Here is a 16,927-nt window from a genome sequence, read left to right on the forward strand (position 1 = left end):
CAGAGTCAGTATTTGATCTCAGATCAGTTTGACATCTTGTCAGATTTGGCCATTTACTTAAATGAGTATTCTCTCACACATGTACATTTTATTTATTATTTCTTCAAATCTAAAGATGAAACAATAAAATATTTTGTTTTTTTAAAAATGTTTTTAAAAATTTATTTCTGAGAGAGAGAGAGAGAGAGAGAGAGAGACAGCATGAGCAGGGGAGGGTCAAAGAGAGAGGGAGACACAGAATCTGAAGCAGGCTCCAGGCTCTGAGCTGTCAGCACAGAGCCTGACGCGGGGCTCCAACCCATGAACTGTGAGATCATGACCAGGCCCAAGTCAGATGCTTAACCGACTGAGCCACCCAGGCACCTCTAAAATATTTTGAACTAATTAAAGATGGTTTTTGTTTTAATCTGCAATGCATATGCTAATTGCCATAAAAAAAAGTTGCCTTTGTTCTGCAGATGAGCAATAATCATCTATTATCTGTAAAGAAGCATTCAGGCAAAATTTGGGACACTCAAGCCCCAAATAAATTTATTTGTAAATCTAAGATTTACTTAGGTGATGTTGAGGTTTTTTGTTTTGTTTTTTTTTCTCCTTCTGTGTATATCCTTTGTTAATATTAACAAATATTAATAAAGGATGTATTTAAAAGGGTAATTTTATTTTGAAACAGGAGAGAGGTAAATTCATGCTGCAATAATGTCAGAGTTTCCAGGGGAATATGCTGTGAAATTGTTTGTCTAAACACATTTTACTTGGGGTTCGGTATGAATTTTCAATAGATGCTTTTTTCAGATAAGAAAGCAGTAATTCAAACGCAATTATATAAACAAGAAGATCAGAGAGGAATTATCCTGAAGGGTATAAAATGAACCAAGAGCTTTTAGTCTGGGTCATTATACCATCAGCTCACCAATGCAAAGTAAGGTAGGTGTCTACACTGAAAAGGCTTTGTGAAGTGAAATTGTTCTTATTTGAGTTCTTTCTTCATTTTCACCGTTTTAGCCAATATTCAAAAACGGCAAACGCTGAATGGTAATTTGCTTCAGAATTCTAATTATAGCTCCAAAATTGTTCAGTGGCGGTGGAGGTGAGTGAACAACGTATATAAAGATAAGAAAAACTTCATCAACTTAAAGAGGAACAACTGATCAGTTCTCTAAAGAAGGCTGATTGATGTTCATGGCTTTCTCTATTTACATTTTGATGTCAATATTTTTATTAATTGACTAATCTGTGTTTTAAATCCTGTCAATTACTAATGGTTATGTTTGATGATCATATACTTCTGGGAAAACTTAGAGTAAATCCACTTTGGATAGTGTCCAATGGACACACCTGCCTTATAGTACATTTTGGTTTCTAGAAAAATATATTGCTTTAGTGCAGTTCTGGATTGTTCATAGGGTGAGCAACTGATTTTTTTTTATAGCAGAGTAAGAACTTTGGATACGAATGATTAGCAAAGGAATTTAGCAGAGTAGAGAGCAATGTGCTTATGAGAGCAAAAAAAGAGGGAGGGAGGGAAAGGGTGGGGTAAGTGGCAAAGGAAAGAAGATATAATAAGAAAAATCTCAAAAGTGTAGACAGATGGTCATGCCACTGAAAAAGGCATTTCTTATTATTAGGGCCTGAAATCATACCTTCAGGTGCTTAATAAATCATTTATGATGATTTTAAAAGAGGCAATTAAATTGCAGAGATGAGAATCCAGCTGACCATAAAGGAGAAATTATGGCGGATCATATAAGGGAGGTACTAATAGTGATTAATATAGTGTTATATAGTAACTAGTCTTTCTTCCACAGTGTTCCAGAGCTTCACATATATTGTTTTATTGTTTTTATGATTTTTAAGAAGGGGCATGTAGAGAAATGAAGGCAAAAGATATTAAATTGCTCAGTTACACATAATTGTAATGAAATATGGAATCAGAATTCTAGATCACTAACTCGTATAGCACAGGGACCTGACATTAATTTACCACATAGAATCACAATCTTATTTGTGCTGAAAAGATCTCCCTCCTCATCTTCTGGTTTTAAGCCTTCTTTCTGCAGATGAAGAAACAGAGGCCCAGAAAGATTCTGTGGGTGAAGTTTTACTATTTGCAATAAAGGGGAAAGAATAATTCTTACTTTTTTTACACCCATAAAATTATACAGCTACTATTGCTTGTAATTCAGCACTTAAAAAATGTTTATTTATTTTTGAGAGAGAAGGAATGCAAGTGGGGGAGGTGCAGAGGGAGAAGGGGCCAGGGGATCCAAAGTAGGCCCCGTGCTGACAGGAGGGAGCCGGAGGTAGGGCTCAAACTCAGGAACCGTGAGATCATGACCTGAGCTGAAGTTGGACGCTTAACTGACTGAGCCACCCAGGTGCTCCAGTAATTCAGCACTTTTAATTATTCGTTTTGTTAGTTTAGAATTTTACATTTAGAAGAGGAACTCTCAGAAAATATACAGTATCCATAATAAATGTGACAACAATGGGTTAAAGTTCTAAAAGAGTGTTTTATCCTAGAATTTAAAAAAAATGGTTAGGTTTACTTGTCTCTTCATGTTTTCCAGATGAGAAAATAACGCCCAATAGATTAAATATATAGTCAATTTCTCATTAATCCATGGGAGATCTTGAAATAGAATTCTGTTTCTTAACTCCAACCAATATTCTCACCCGTAGATCACCACACATCTACTTTATGTAGAATTATAGTGCTAATAGTTAAAATACGTGAGTTAATTATTTTATATGCAAAAACCTAGTAATTGGTTAGACAAGCAAGAACCATATGATGGCTGAATATTTTATATCATTTTTAGAAGATGGTTTTAAAATAATGGTACCAATTCTGTACCATAGAGGGAGCTCACATTCGTGAAGCACTTGAGAAAACCAGACTCCACGAGCAAAGAATTCTTATAGTTTCACTCCTTACCTGAAATACCAAAACATTTCAAAGAATACTTGAATATGCAACATTTTATCCAAAAGAGTCAACCAGAAAACCCTTTTTAATGGGTCACTTCGCTTCCCTGTTTATACAGAAGACATTTTTTAAAATAGTTTATTGTCAAATTGGTTTCCATATAACACCCAGTGTTCATCCCCACAAGTGCCCTCCTCCATGCCCATTACCCCCCGCCCCCTCCTGTCACCCCATCTGCCCTCAGTTTGTTCTCGGCCATTCAAGAACCATGAGAGACTCTTGAATATAGAAGACATTTTTTACAATTTTGTGTCTTGGAGTCATGATATGGACTCTTTCAGAGCACTTAGAACAGTGTTTTTATTATTAGTGTTCATACTTCTCTACTTAGACAACTGTTAGTGCTCAAAGTCACGGACCGTAGCTTATCCATTTTGTATTTCTCATTGTTTGGTTCAAAAGCTCAGTATATGGTTATCTAATTTATCTAATATAAGTTGTAATAATATTATCCAACTCCTTAGAATGACCAGTCAATATTGAACAGACTCTCCATTAAACAGGTTCTATTGAGATGCATAATATTCTTCTGCTTGAGGCACAGTGGACCCTCTGTTACCATCCAGCAGTCAAACTTCATCTTACTTTCCTGGCTAACCCACACTGGATCTGTCTTTGATGGTATTATTCTCACTGTGTCAACCTCTATTTTTTGTTTCTATAATTTTTTTTAAGATCATGCGTTCCATACATCTTCTTAGTAAAATAATTTCAACCATCAAAGAATGTTCTCAGGGTTGAAAAAGAGGGGTTCTAGATTTCTGGGTTTGCCCTTTAATACCAGGTGGAATAACTCTAGAATAGTTGGCCTATTCTAGACTTTCTCTAGCTTCATTTTGTCTTCCTTGACAGGCATTGGATAGAATCACATGCAAGCTTACTTGCACTGAGATGGTGCTAAAGTTTGATTATACATTTTCTTGGTTTCTTTATGCTTTCCCATTGTGACCAGTCTGTTGGCCTTTTCAACTATGGAACCAAAGATTTTAGAAAACTACTGTTTTGAGAAAGCCCCTCCTGAGGCCTGTTAAGTCACTTCTTAAAATTAGAGGCAGGCATTTGGACTGTTTCCACTGAATGAATTGCTTTACACGGAGTCAATGTGTCTCTGTCACTCATCTGTTGTGATGCTTCAGGCTTTCCATTTCACTGCCCAGTGTTGCTAAGTGGCACTTACAAGTAGGATACACCCTATGTGAGTTCCTACACTATGAGATATAGGGCTCATGGCCATATTGAAGTGTATAAAGAAAGGTTATTGAGAGTATTAACTATGTAAAAGCACCTAATATGGGACTTAGGACAAAGTAGGCATTCGATAAATACATATATTTACACACAGACACACACACACACACACACACAGACACACACACACATCATAGCTCTTTCTAAACGTCCCTTCTGAATGTCCTAAAGGATTCATGTAATAGACTCTTTAATTTTATCTTTGATGTAGCATGACTGCAATCTACCTGATGTCCATGCTTTTTGGCCTTGCATGTGGGCAAGCGATGTCTTTTTGTTTTCCAACTGAGTATATGATGCGTGTCGAAAGGAAAGAGTGTGCTTATTGCCTAACCATCAACACCACCATCTGTGCTGGATATTGTATGACACGGGTATGTAGTTCATCTCACTTCTTTGAGCTGAAAATTAGATAAACCTAGACCCGGTCCATTTCTATCTAGAAAGGAAATGAGATAAATCACAACCTCATTTTGCAAATCTAATGGGTATTGGCTCCTTACAGGTAGAGTCCCTATGTTATAATATATAGACCTACTCAGTACAATTGGTACAGATAATTTTTATAACAGTTTTACTCCCAAAATGTATTTAAATCTTACCTTGTTCCCATGATCAAGGATGAAAGAGAGGTATATGTGTAGGTCATTTTTGTCTCTGTGGGGTTCAGTGTGGACATGTTGAATTGGTATTGGGGGATGGGACTAAGGAATCCCCCCGGCCCCCGTAGTCCTATCTGTATCAGTGGAATAGAAGTGAATTAACATTATGCTTCCTTTTCTGTTCTTCCCTCAGGATATCAATGGCAAACTGTTTCTTCCCAAATATGCTCTGTCCCAAGATGTTTGTACATATAGAGACTTCATGTACAAGACTGTAGAAATACCAGGATGCCCATACCATGTTACTCCCTATTTCTCCTACCCTGTGGCTGTAAGCTGTAAGTGTGGCAAATGTAATACTGACTATAGTGACTGTATCCATGAGGCCATCAAGACAAATTATTGTACCAAACCTCAGAAGTCCTATGCGGTGGGATTTTCTCTCTAACTTCAATAGCGATGCAACTTGTGATTCAGTTAAATGTGTTCACCTGGAATAAAATTAATAAAATATCGATATGTTTCACAACGCATTGTGTACGTTTTGAGTACTATTTCACCCAAGCCTGGACCCACACATGCATTAGAGAGCTTAGAGGATTTAGAAGAAAAGGGTGAACAAAAGAGCCTTTTGAGCGCATATAAAGGATGGTTTCACATGGAAAGGCAGAGTGCAGGGAAAATGGTGAACAGGGATAGCAAATACTAATGAAAGCCAGCCTTGGCCAGTCTTTCTTAACAGAAGGCCATGAGGTTTGTCTTGATATAGAAAATGAATGCAGGGTTGCTGCAATTAGAAGTAAAGGTTAATGAAGGGTAATGTGATCAGAAGCTGAAGGAACATGTGGCAACAGGGTACTGGAGAAGCATTACTTCCAAAGGCTAGAAGCAGGACTGGAGTGGAGAGGGAGAGTAAAGAATATGTGAAATCTGCTACATAGCATTTTATTCTAGGTTATTTGAATGCATATGAGAAAACTTCACCAAAACTCAGTAGACAGTATATTCGATTCTAAAAACTGTTCTCTTTAATTTAATTACTCTGATGGGCCAACTGACTTATGAAAGTTATACCCCAAAAGCCTAGAAAAGAGGCCATGATCATTTTACATGTGGAAGTCTAAATCCTTTGTATTCTTTCAAGTAATAGGAGACACTTTTCAGCATTTATACCAAAAGCAACTTGTGCTGTTTTGGCTTTTGATGTCCTGAAAAACTAGTATGATTTTGAAAGATTTCAGAAAGGCGGGGGGGGAGGGGGGAGGAGGATACTAACAGATTAAATAGCATAGGATCATCCTAAATTCTAAACCTTCATCAATATTGAAACACTGTTATCTGGCAAATGCACTTGGTAAGTGTCTGTTTATTTTTCTTTTCCTTCCTTAGGGACTCTTTCATGAGTTTGGTTTCAACACATGCGTGATGCGAGACAGACCTAGTGCCTTGCAGACTTGACCTCAAAAGGATGATTTATCCTGTATTCGCCCATTTCTCTCCATCTAAACGGCTACCATCAGGGTAAAAGTCAGTGATCATCAGGGTTGGCTCCCTTTGCTGTATCCCACCGTCACTGGCTACATTCAGCCGGGCATCTTGTAAATGCCTGCATGCTGACATGGGCGAGTGCGCGTGTGTGTATGCGTGAACACGCATGCGTGCACGTGCGGAGGTGGTGTAGATGGATTACTACCATGCCCATGCTCTCTCAATGGGGACCCAATAGTTGTACATTTATATACAAAGTCAGGAATCCACATTATGCTTACCTTCCTATTTGAGGTTGACATTAGCAGAGTTTCCCAGTATTAATCTGGGGCTTTAGGTTCTTAAATCACTTGATAACATGAATAGTTAAAGCTACATCTTTGATTAATGAGTAAACTCTTTAATGTTCAAACCTAACTGGCACTAATCACAGATGGCCTTCATGGAATCTGAAAAATATTTTCCAATGACTTGAACTGTGAAAAAGCTGGGAGACTTAGGGAGGCCCCTTAAAACTAGTTCTGCTCAGAAGGCATTGCATAAATTAGCTTCCTCTAGCTGTAGGGAGGAGGCTAGGCCTGAACAACGGCATCATGGGCCACAGAATCCTAGAATGGCATACCTGAGACAACTTGTCTCCACCCACTGTAGGCAATCCATTTAGACTAGATGCACATATAAGTTATATGAAACTATTCTGAAAAGTGCAGGAGTCTAAGACAAAGAACCTTAGGAGAACGGTCAGGGATTGGCATGATCATCAATTTGCCTCAACTGGATCCAGAAACATGCGTATATGAAAATGCTATTTTAGAGGGTATCAATATTTTTTGGGTTTAAGAGAGGGGGAATGAATGTACTTAGAATGTAATGTATGTATGAATGAATGTAGCTTAGAGATAGAAAATAAAGAATCATTGCTGGTGTACTAAGGGAAAGATGGAAACTTTGGAATATCTTCTGAAGTGGTCTTTAAATTCAGCCTAAAGTTTTTATTTTTTTTTTAAATTTTACGTTTATTAATCATTGAGACAGAGAGAAACAGAACATTGGTGGGGGAGGGTCAGAGAGAGAGGGAGACACAGAATCCAAAGCAGGCTTCAGGCTCTGAACTATCAGCACAGAGCCCGACACAGGGCTCAAACCCACAAACCGTGAGATCATGACTTCAGCCGAAGTCGTATGCTTAACCGACTGAGCCACCCAGGTGCCTCCAAGCCTAAAGTTTAAAGGAGTCAGTTCTTGGCAGTAGAAGTTTGGGACCCAGGTCTTTAAAAAAAAACAAACAAACATCCCTTTTGTTCCTCATTTGATTCTGAAATATAAGGAATTTTTTCCCCTAACTAAATGGATTTGGGATCAGTGCAGCAGCAATCTCTGCTTTTCTAATGGCCAAACTCTTCAGAAGTATGTAAGAAAAAGAAAGAAAAGGCATCCAAATTGCAAGTCAAACTGTCACTGTTTGCAGATGACATATTACATACAGAATACCCTACAAACTCCACCAAAAACCTGTTAGAACTAAAATAAATTCAGTAAAATTGCAGGATACAAAATCAATCTACAGAAACCTGTTGCCTTTCTATCCACTAAAAACAAAATTATCAGAAAGAGATTAAAAAAACAATCCTACTTACAATTATATCAAAAAGAATAAAGTATTTAGGAATAAATTTAACCAAGGAAGTGAAAGACCGGTATACTGAAAACTTGAAGACATTGATGAAAGTGATCGAAGAAGCCACAAGTCAATGGGAAGATATCCTGTTCATGGACTGGAAAAATTAATATTGTTAAAATGTCCATAGTAGCTAAACCAATCTACATGTAGATTCAATGCAATCCTTATTAAGATGCCAATGGCATTTTTCACAGAACTAGAGCAAACAATTCTAAAACTTGTATGGAACTACCAAAGGCCCTGAGAATGAAAGCAATTAAAAAAAAGTTTTTGTTTTATTATTGATGTGTAGTTGACATATGATATATTAATTTCAGATGTACACCAGTGATTCAACAATTCTCACTATACATAACGACAAAATATACATATGTATATGGCATATGTTGTATACACTACAACATATATTACTCAGTGCTTACCACAGTAAGAGTACTCGTCGTCTGTCATCATACAATATTACTAAATATATTGACTATATTTTGTATGCTGTACTTTTCATCCCATTTGAGTTATTTATTTTATAACTGGAAGTTTCTTCCTCTTAATCCCCTTCATCTACTTCACCCACCCTGCCACTCCCTTCCACTCTGGAAGACCAGTTTGTTCTCTGTATTTATGAGTCTGTTTCTATTTTATTTTGCTTGTTCTGTTTTTTGTTTGTTTTTTAGATTCCATATATAAGTGAAATCATATGGTATTTGTCTTTTTCTGTCTGACTTATTTCACTTAGCATAATACCCTCTAGGTCCATCCATGTTGTTGCAAATGCCAAGATCCCATTCTTTTTTTTATGGCTGAGTGATATTCCATTGCATATACATATCACATCTTCTTTATCCATTCATCCATTGATGGACATTTAGGTTGCTTCCATATTTAGGCCATTGTAAAAAATGTAGCAATGAACATAGGGGCGCATATGTCTCTTCAACTTGGTGTTTTCATTTTCTTTGGATAAATATCCAGAAGTGGAATTGCTGGATCATATGATACTACTATTTTTAATTTTTTTGAGGAACTTCCATACTGTTTTCCATAGTGGCTGCACCAATTTACAATACCACCAACAGCATAGAAGGGTTCCCTTTTCTTTGCATTTTCACCAACACTTGCTACTTTTTGTTTATCCATTAAAAAGAATGAAATCTTGCCACTTGTGACAACATGAATGGACCTTGAGGGGATTATATTAAGCAAAATAAGTCAGATAGAGAAAGGCAAATGCTGTTATTATCTCACTTATATGTTGAATCTTGAAGAAAAAGAAAAATAAGCTACAGATACAGAGAACAGAGTGGTGCTTGCCGGAGGTGGAGGGGGGGGGGNAATAGGTGAAGAGGGTCAAAAGGTACAAACTTCCAGTTATAAAGTAAATAAGTCATGGGGATGTAATGTACAGCATGGCATTATTGCATAGTTGAAAGTTGCTAAGTGAAGGTAAATCTTAAAAGTTCTCATCATAAGAAAAAAATCTGTAACTATGTATGATGACAGAATAGACGTATTGTGGTGATCATGTCACGATATATACAAATATCAAATCATGTACATCTGAAACTAATGTTCTATGTCGATTATAAACCTCAGTATCTCCTCAGTAGAAAAAGTTCTCATTTACATAAGAAATGCCCCTTCCCCACTTCTCAGTAGCAAGTAAAAAACATTTTTTATCAAGGTAACTTCCGCTCTAACCCTATTGTTCAGTGTTGGATTCTTTCCTGCCCTCTCATCTCTACTGGTTAATTCCTAGTTATCTTTTCAAATAACTCTCGCTCACTTTCTCTACTTCTGTTACCCTCCTTCCACCTGCTGTTTTTGTCTGCCTAGCATCCTGCCTTCTGGCAGGTGCACCTGGATTTTCCTTTGAGGTTCTTCCCACCCACGTTTCCTTCCTTCCTTCCTTCTCCCTCCTTCCCTCCCTCCTCTCTGTGGCACTGCAGCTCTTCTCTCCCCCAATTCACCTCTTGGCACCACATACCCACTGTGTTCTCTGCCTCAGATTATGCAGATTGTTCTGTTAATCCTCAGATCAATTTCGTAGGTGCTCAAAATGGATTGATGTTGATCTAACAGTCCAAGGAATGAGACAAGTCTAGGGCCCCCTTACTATTCTGCCATCTTAACTCCTCCCCATATTGGAAAAATTTTAAACAGTGAGTTACAAAATCAAATTTGAACGGTTCACTTAGCTTTAGTATGAACAATGATTAGAGGACAAAGGTCAGAGGGTTTCATGAGGATTTCTAAGCAATATACTGGAATCCCTACCAAGAAGTAGACAGATATAGGGGACACTGAGGGAAAGAGGAAACTAGAATCATTCCTGGGTTTCCTGACAGCTGGAAGATGGGGGCACATAGGAGGAAAAGCAGACTACAGTGATGAAGCAAGTTGGAAATGACTATAGGACATCTAAGAGGAAACATAAACAGGCACTGAATACCTGGGAAGGATACATACATTCCTAGAGCTCAGGAAGAGAGTCTCACTAGAATTATAGTTTAGGAATCTGCAACAAAAAGTGGTAGTGCCCATATTTGAACAATATGAGTAGCCTTTCACCTTGAAGACCTCAGTGAGAATGCTTCAAAAACGAGAATCCTCTACTTCAGTAATGTTTAAAGCCCAAAGCAGTTCTTTATTTCCTGTCCATTCCTTAATCTTGGGCCAGAGAGTCTCTATCAGCTACCTGCACTTCAGGGGAGAAAGACAGAGGGGAAAGAGGGCAGTGCACTGAGTGTGTACAAGAAAGCAGTCCCCTTGAAAGCAGCTAGAAAGGAAGAGTGAAAACATGCACAGGGGACTGCACAATAAAATTGTTCCCCAAAAACATTGACAGGGGGAAACGGAGAGGGTTTCAATACTGCCAGTTTTTAATAAAAGCGGAGCACAGAGTCTGAAGTTTCAGAGGTCAGCCCCTGGGAGGTGCTCTGGTGAGGAAGCAAAGCGGAGGCCCAGGAGCAGGAAGCATGGTCTGAGGATCCCCTGGGTCCCACAGAGAGAAGTGGTTTCCCAGCTTGTGGTGCATTTGATAGAGGTGATATGACCTCTCCGTGGGCAACAGAGCTGGCAGGAACTATCAAGCTGCCATGTTCGCCCGGATAGGAACAAAGACCCCAGCTGAGGGCAGCAGACCCTGGTGCTGGCTGTATGTTCAATTCACCATGTACTCTAAGCCACTGCCACTGTGTGCTGCTGTGCCTGTTTCCTGGAACAAGCAGCCTACAGCACCACGAGACTCTCCCAGGTCACTGTGGGTCGGAACCACAGACGTCTCTGAAATGTGGATTTTGAAACACAGCAGTGCCTGAGATAAAACTCCGGAGAGAGGCACCCCTCGTAGGGACCACTTGGACACAGGGGGAAGGCAGGGAGGTGACGGAAGCAGGGGACACAGGAGGGATGAGGGCCCAAACTTCCCACTGTGGACAATACAGAGCGGGGTGAAGCCATTTTTACCATTAGCACACCAACACTGATGGACCCTAATGAGCTAAACAGTGCCACCAAGTGGAGAACTGAGTCATTACAGCAAGACCCTCCCCACTGTGTCCTCCAGGCACGCCTCCACTAGGGCAAGTCAGCCTCAGAGTCAGAGCAGCCTGCCCCTGCCCTAGACGACCAGCACAAACCCCTTCCATGGGCTTAGTCTACTGATCGTACTGCTGCAAAGTTTCAGCTCTAGGGAAAACTGGATCTAGCTTCATTTGGATTTTTTTGTTTGTTCATTGGTTTGCTTTTTTGTTTTTGTTGGTTCTGTTGCTCTTGTTTTTATTTTGTTTCTTGGCTACAGAAAGAGCAAAATTTTTTATTTTTAAATTAATTTTATCATTTTTAAATTTCTTTAATTTGTATTCTTTTTCTCTCTCTTCTTTTTTCTATCAAGCTTCTCTTAACAAGCAGACCTAAACACACCTAGGATCTAGCTTCCTTTATTTGATTTTTAAAAATTTAAAAAATGTTTACTTTATTCTATTGTTGTTGTTGTTGTTGTTATCTTCCTCCAAAATGACAAGATGAAGGAATTCACCTCAAAAGAAAGAACAGGAAGAGGGGTGCCTGGGTGGCACAAGTCAGTTAAGCAACTGACTTTGGCTCAGGTCATGATCTCATGGTTCGTGAGTTTGAGCCCCGTGTAGGGTTCTGTTCTGAGAGGTCAGAGCCTGGAGCCTGCTTCAGATTCTGTGTCTCCTTCTCTCTCTGCCCCACCCTCACTCACAATCTGTTTCTGTCTCTGTCTCTCTCTTTCTCTAAAATAAATGAACATTAAAAATTTTAAAAAAATAAAGAAAGGACAAGAAGAAATGATGGCCAGGGATTTAGTCAATGCAGATATAAATAAGATTTCTGAACTAGAATTTAAAATGATTACAAGGATACTAGTTGGGCTTGAAGAAAAGCATAGAAGATACCAGAGACTCCCTCTCTGCAGAGATAAAAGAACTAAAATCTAGTCAGGCCAAAATTAAAAATGCCGTAACTGAGATGCACACCAAAATTGAGGCCATAAAAACAAGGATGGATGAGGCAGAGGACTGAATTAGCAAAACATAAGATAAAATTATAAAAAATAAGCTGAAAAGAAGAAGGAAACAAAGGTCAAGGGTCATGAAGGCAAACTTAGGGAACTCAGTGATTTATCAAAATGTAATAACATTTGTATCAGAGGAGTCCCAGAAGATGAAGAGAGAGAAAAAGGTTTATGTAACAAATTATAGCAGAAAACTTCCCTAATCTGGGGAAGGACACAGACACCAAAATCCAAGAAGTACAGAAAATTCCCATTAAATTCAACAAAAGCCAGTCATCACCAAGACATATCATAGTCAAATTCACAAAATAGAAAAGAAAAGAATCCTGAAAGCAGCATGGGGAAAACAGTCTTTAACCAACACAGGAAGATAGATCACGTTCACAGCAGAACTGTCCACAGAAACTTGGTAGGCCAGAAAGACAAGTGGCAAGGTATATTCATCATGTTGAGTGGAAAGAATGTGCATCCAAGAATAGTCTATCCAGAAAGTCTGTCATTCAAAATAGGAGAGAGAAAGAGTTTCCCAGGCAAACAAAAACTAAAGGAGTTTGTGACCATTAAACCAGCCCTACAAGAAACTTTAAGGGGAATTCTTTGGAGTAAGAAAAAAAAAAAAAGACCAAAAGCAACAAAGACTAGAAAGGACCAGAGAACATCACCAGAAACACCAATTCTACAGGTAACATGATGGCACTAAAGTCATATCATTCAATAATAATTCTGAATGTAAATTGACTAAGTGCTCTAATCAAAAGACATAGAGTATCAGAATGGACAAAAAACCAAGGCCCATCTATATGCTGCCTACAAGAGACTCATTTTAGACTTAAAGACACCTGAAGATTGGAAGTGAAGGAATGGAGAACCATCTATCATGCTAATGGGTGTCAAAAGAAAGCTGGAGTACACATACTTATATCAGACAAACTAGGTTTTAAAACAAGACTGTAACAAGGGACAAAGAAGGGCATTATATCAAAATGGGTTTATCCATCAAGAAGATCAAACAATTGTAATATGCCCCCAACACTTTCAGCTCCCAAATATATAAATCAGTTAATAATAAACATAAAGAAACTCACTGATAACAACAAAATAATAGTAGGGGACTTTAACACCCAACTTGCAGCAGTGGACAGATCATCTTAGCAGAAAATCAACAAGGAAACAATAGCTTTGAATGACACACTGGAGTGGATGGACTTAACAGATATTATTCAGAACACTTCATCTCAAAGTACACATTCTTTTTGAGTGTACATGGAACATTCTCCAGAATAGATCACACATTGGGTCACAAATCAGCCCTCAACAAATACAAAAGACTGAGATCATACCATGCATATTTTTGGATCCCAATGCTATGAAACTTGAAATCAACCACAAGAAAATATTTTGAAAGCCTTCAAATACAGGGAGGTTAAGAAACATCCTACTGAAGAATGAATGGGTTAACCAGTAAATTAAGGAAGAAATTAAAAAATACATGGGAGCAAATGAAAATGAAAACAAAACAGTCCAAAACCCTTGAGATGCAGCAAAGGCAGTCCGAAGAGGAAAGTAGATTGCATTTCAGGCCTATCTCAAAAAGCAAGGAAGGTTCCAAATAACAACCTAAACTTAACACCTAGAAAAGGAACAGCAAATAAAGCCTAAAGCCAGCAGAAGAAGGGAAACAATAAAGAATAGAAATGATATAGAAACAAACAAACAAAAAACACAGTAGAGCAGATCAATGAAACTAAGAGCTGGTTCTTTGAAATAATTAACAAAATTGATAATCCTCTAGCTAGACTTATCAAAAAGGAAAGAGAAAGGACCCAAATAGATAAAATCACAAACGAAAGAGGGGATATCACAATCAACACTACAGGAATACAAACAATTGTAAGAGAATACTGTGAAAAATTATATGCCAACAAACCGGATAATCTGGAAGAAATGGACAAATTCCGAAAACTCACAGAATTTCTTCCTGCCAAACTGAAACAGGAAGAAATAGAAAATTTGAACAGACACGTAACCAGTAAAGAAATTGAATTAGTAGTCAAAAATCTCCCAACAGGCAAGAGTCCTGGGCCAGATGGCTTCCCAGGGGAATTCTACCAGACATTTAAAGAGTCAACATCTATTTTCTCAAACTGTTCCAAAAAACAGAATAGAAGGAAAACTTCCAAAGTCATTATATGAAGCCAGCACTACCTTGATTCCAAAACCAGACAAAGATCCCACTAAAAAGGAGAATTACAGGCCAACATTCCTGATGAACATGGATGCAAAAGTTCTCAACAAGATACTAGCAAATCAAATTCAACAGTACATTAAAAGAATTATTCACCATGATCAAGTGGGATTTATTTCTGGGCTGCAGGGCTGGTTCAATCAATGTGATACACCACATTAATAATAATAATAAAAGGATAAGAACTATACGATCCTGTCAAAAGGTACAGAAAAATCATATGACAAAATACAGAATCCATTCTTGATAAAAACCCCTCAACAGAGTATGGATAGATGGAACGTACCTTAACATCATAAAGGCCATATATGAAAGACCCATAGCTAATATCATCCTCAATGGGAGAAACTGAGATCCTTTCCCTACAGTGAGGAACAAGACCAGGATTTCCACTCCCACCATGACTATTAACATGTATTGGAGATCTTAGTCTCAGCAAACAGACAACTAAAAGGAAGGAAGAAGTCAAACTTTCACTATTCTCAGATGACATGATACTCTACGTAGAAAACCTGAAGACTCCATCAAAAAATTTCTAGAACTAACACATGAATTCAGCAAAGTTGCAGGATATATAATCAACATGCAGAAATCAGTGGCATTTCTACACACCTCTAATGAAGCAACAGAAAAAGAAATCAAGGAATTGATCCCATTTTCAATTGCACCAAAAACAATAAGACACCTAGGAATAAACAAACCTAACTCAAGTGGTAAAATAGCTAAACTTTGAAAACTATAGAACACTTATGAAAGAAATTGAAGAGGACACGCAAAAAACACAAAAAAACAGAAAAAACAAAACAAAACCCAAACAGAGAAGCATTTGTGCTCATGGACTGGAAGAACAAACATTGTTAAAATGTCTATACTACCCAAAGCAGTCTACACATTTAATGAAATCCCTGTCAAAATGCCATCAGCATTTTTCACTGAGCTAGAACAAACTATCCTAAAATTTGTATGGAACCACAAAAGACCCCAAAAAGCCAAAACAATTCTGAAAAAGAAAAACAAAACTGGAGGCATCATGAATCCAGATTTCAAGCTATATTACAGAGCTGTAGTGGTCAAGACAGTATAGTACTGGCACAAAAACAGACACATACATCACTGGAACAGAATAGAAAACCCAGAAATTGACCCACAACTATATGGTTAACTTGTTTTCAATAAAGCAGGAAAGAATATCCAATGGAAAAAAGACAGTCTCTTCAACAAATGGTGTTGGGAAAACTGGACAGCGACATGCAGAAGAATGCAGCTGGACCATACACAAAAATAAATTCAAAATGGATGAAAGACCTTAATTTAAGACAGGAAACCATCAAAATCCAGAGGAGAACACAGGTAGAATCATGTGTGACTTTGGCTGGAGCAGCTTCTTACTAGACGGGTTGCTGAAGGCAAGAGAAGCAAAAGCAAAAATGAACTATTGGGACTTCATCCAGATAAAAAGCTTCTGCATTGTGAAGGAAACAATCAACAAAACTAAAAGTAACCTACAGAATGGGAGAAGATATTTGCGAATGACATATCTGATAAAGGGTTAGTATCCAAAATCTATAAAGAACTTATCACACTTAACACCTCCAAAACAAAGAACCCAGTTAAGGAATAGGCAAAAGACACGAACAAACAATTTTCCAAAGAAGACATCCAAATGGCCAATGGACACATGAAAAGATGCTCAATGCTACTCATCATCAGGGATATGCAAATCAAAACCATTATGAGATACCACCTCACACTTATCAGAATGGCTAAAATTAACAAGAAACAACAGGTGTTGGTGAGAACAAGGAGAAAGCGAACTCTCTTGCACTGTAGGTGGGAATGCAAACTGGTGCAGCCGCTCTGGAAAATAATACAGAGTTTCCTCAAAAAGTTAAAAATGGAACTACCCTATGATCCAGCAATTGCACTACTAGGTATTTACCCAAAGAATACAAAAATACTGATTCAAAGGGATATGTGCATCCTGATGCTTAAACTAGCGTTATTTACAATATCCAAGTTATGGAAGCAGCCTAAGTGTCCACTGAAAGATGAATGGATAAAGAAGATGTGGTGTGTATATATACAATGGTTATTATTCTGCCATAAAAAGAATGAAATCTTGCCATTTGCAATGATATGG

The 16,927-nt window shown here is 38.0% G+C and overlaps 1 protein-coding gene across 1 annotated transcript; it reads left to right on the forward strand.

Annotated features, from left to right (window-relative positions):
• The first annotated feature begins 3,547 nt into the window (after positions 1 to 3,547).
• On the forward strand, positions 3,548 to 5,328 carry TSHB (thyroid stimulating hormone subunit beta). Its single transcript, XM_077767929.1, has 3 exons — positions 3,548 to 3,610; positions 4,449 to 4,611; positions 5,033 to 5,328. The coding sequence occupies exons 2-3, from the start codon at positions 4,450 to 4,452 to the stop codon at positions 5,285 to 5,287; spliced, it is 417 nt and encodes a 138-aa protein (XP_077624055.1). The 5' UTR covers positions 3,548 to 3,610; position 4,449; the 3' UTR covers positions 5,288 to 5,328.
• The last annotated feature ends 11,599 nt before the right edge of the window (positions 5,329 to 16,927 follow it).

This window comes from Crocuta crocuta, unplaced genomic scaffold (assembly GCF_008692635.1).
Source record: "Crocuta crocuta isolate KB4526 unplaced genomic scaffold, BGI_CrCroc_1.0 scaffold180, whole genome shotgun sequence".
Lineage (NCBI taxonomy): Eukaryota > Metazoa > Chordata > Mammalia > Carnivora > Hyaenidae > Crocuta > Crocuta crocuta.

Coding starts and splice junctions, on each gene's coding strand:
- TSHB (XM_077767929.1), top strand. CDS start 4,450: ATGACTGCAATCTACCTGATGTCCATGCTTTTTGGCCTTGCATGTGGG. Junction 4,612..5,032: donor CTGGATATTGTATGACACGG/GTATGTAGTTCA, acceptor TTCTTCCCTCAG/GATATCAATGGCAAACTGTT.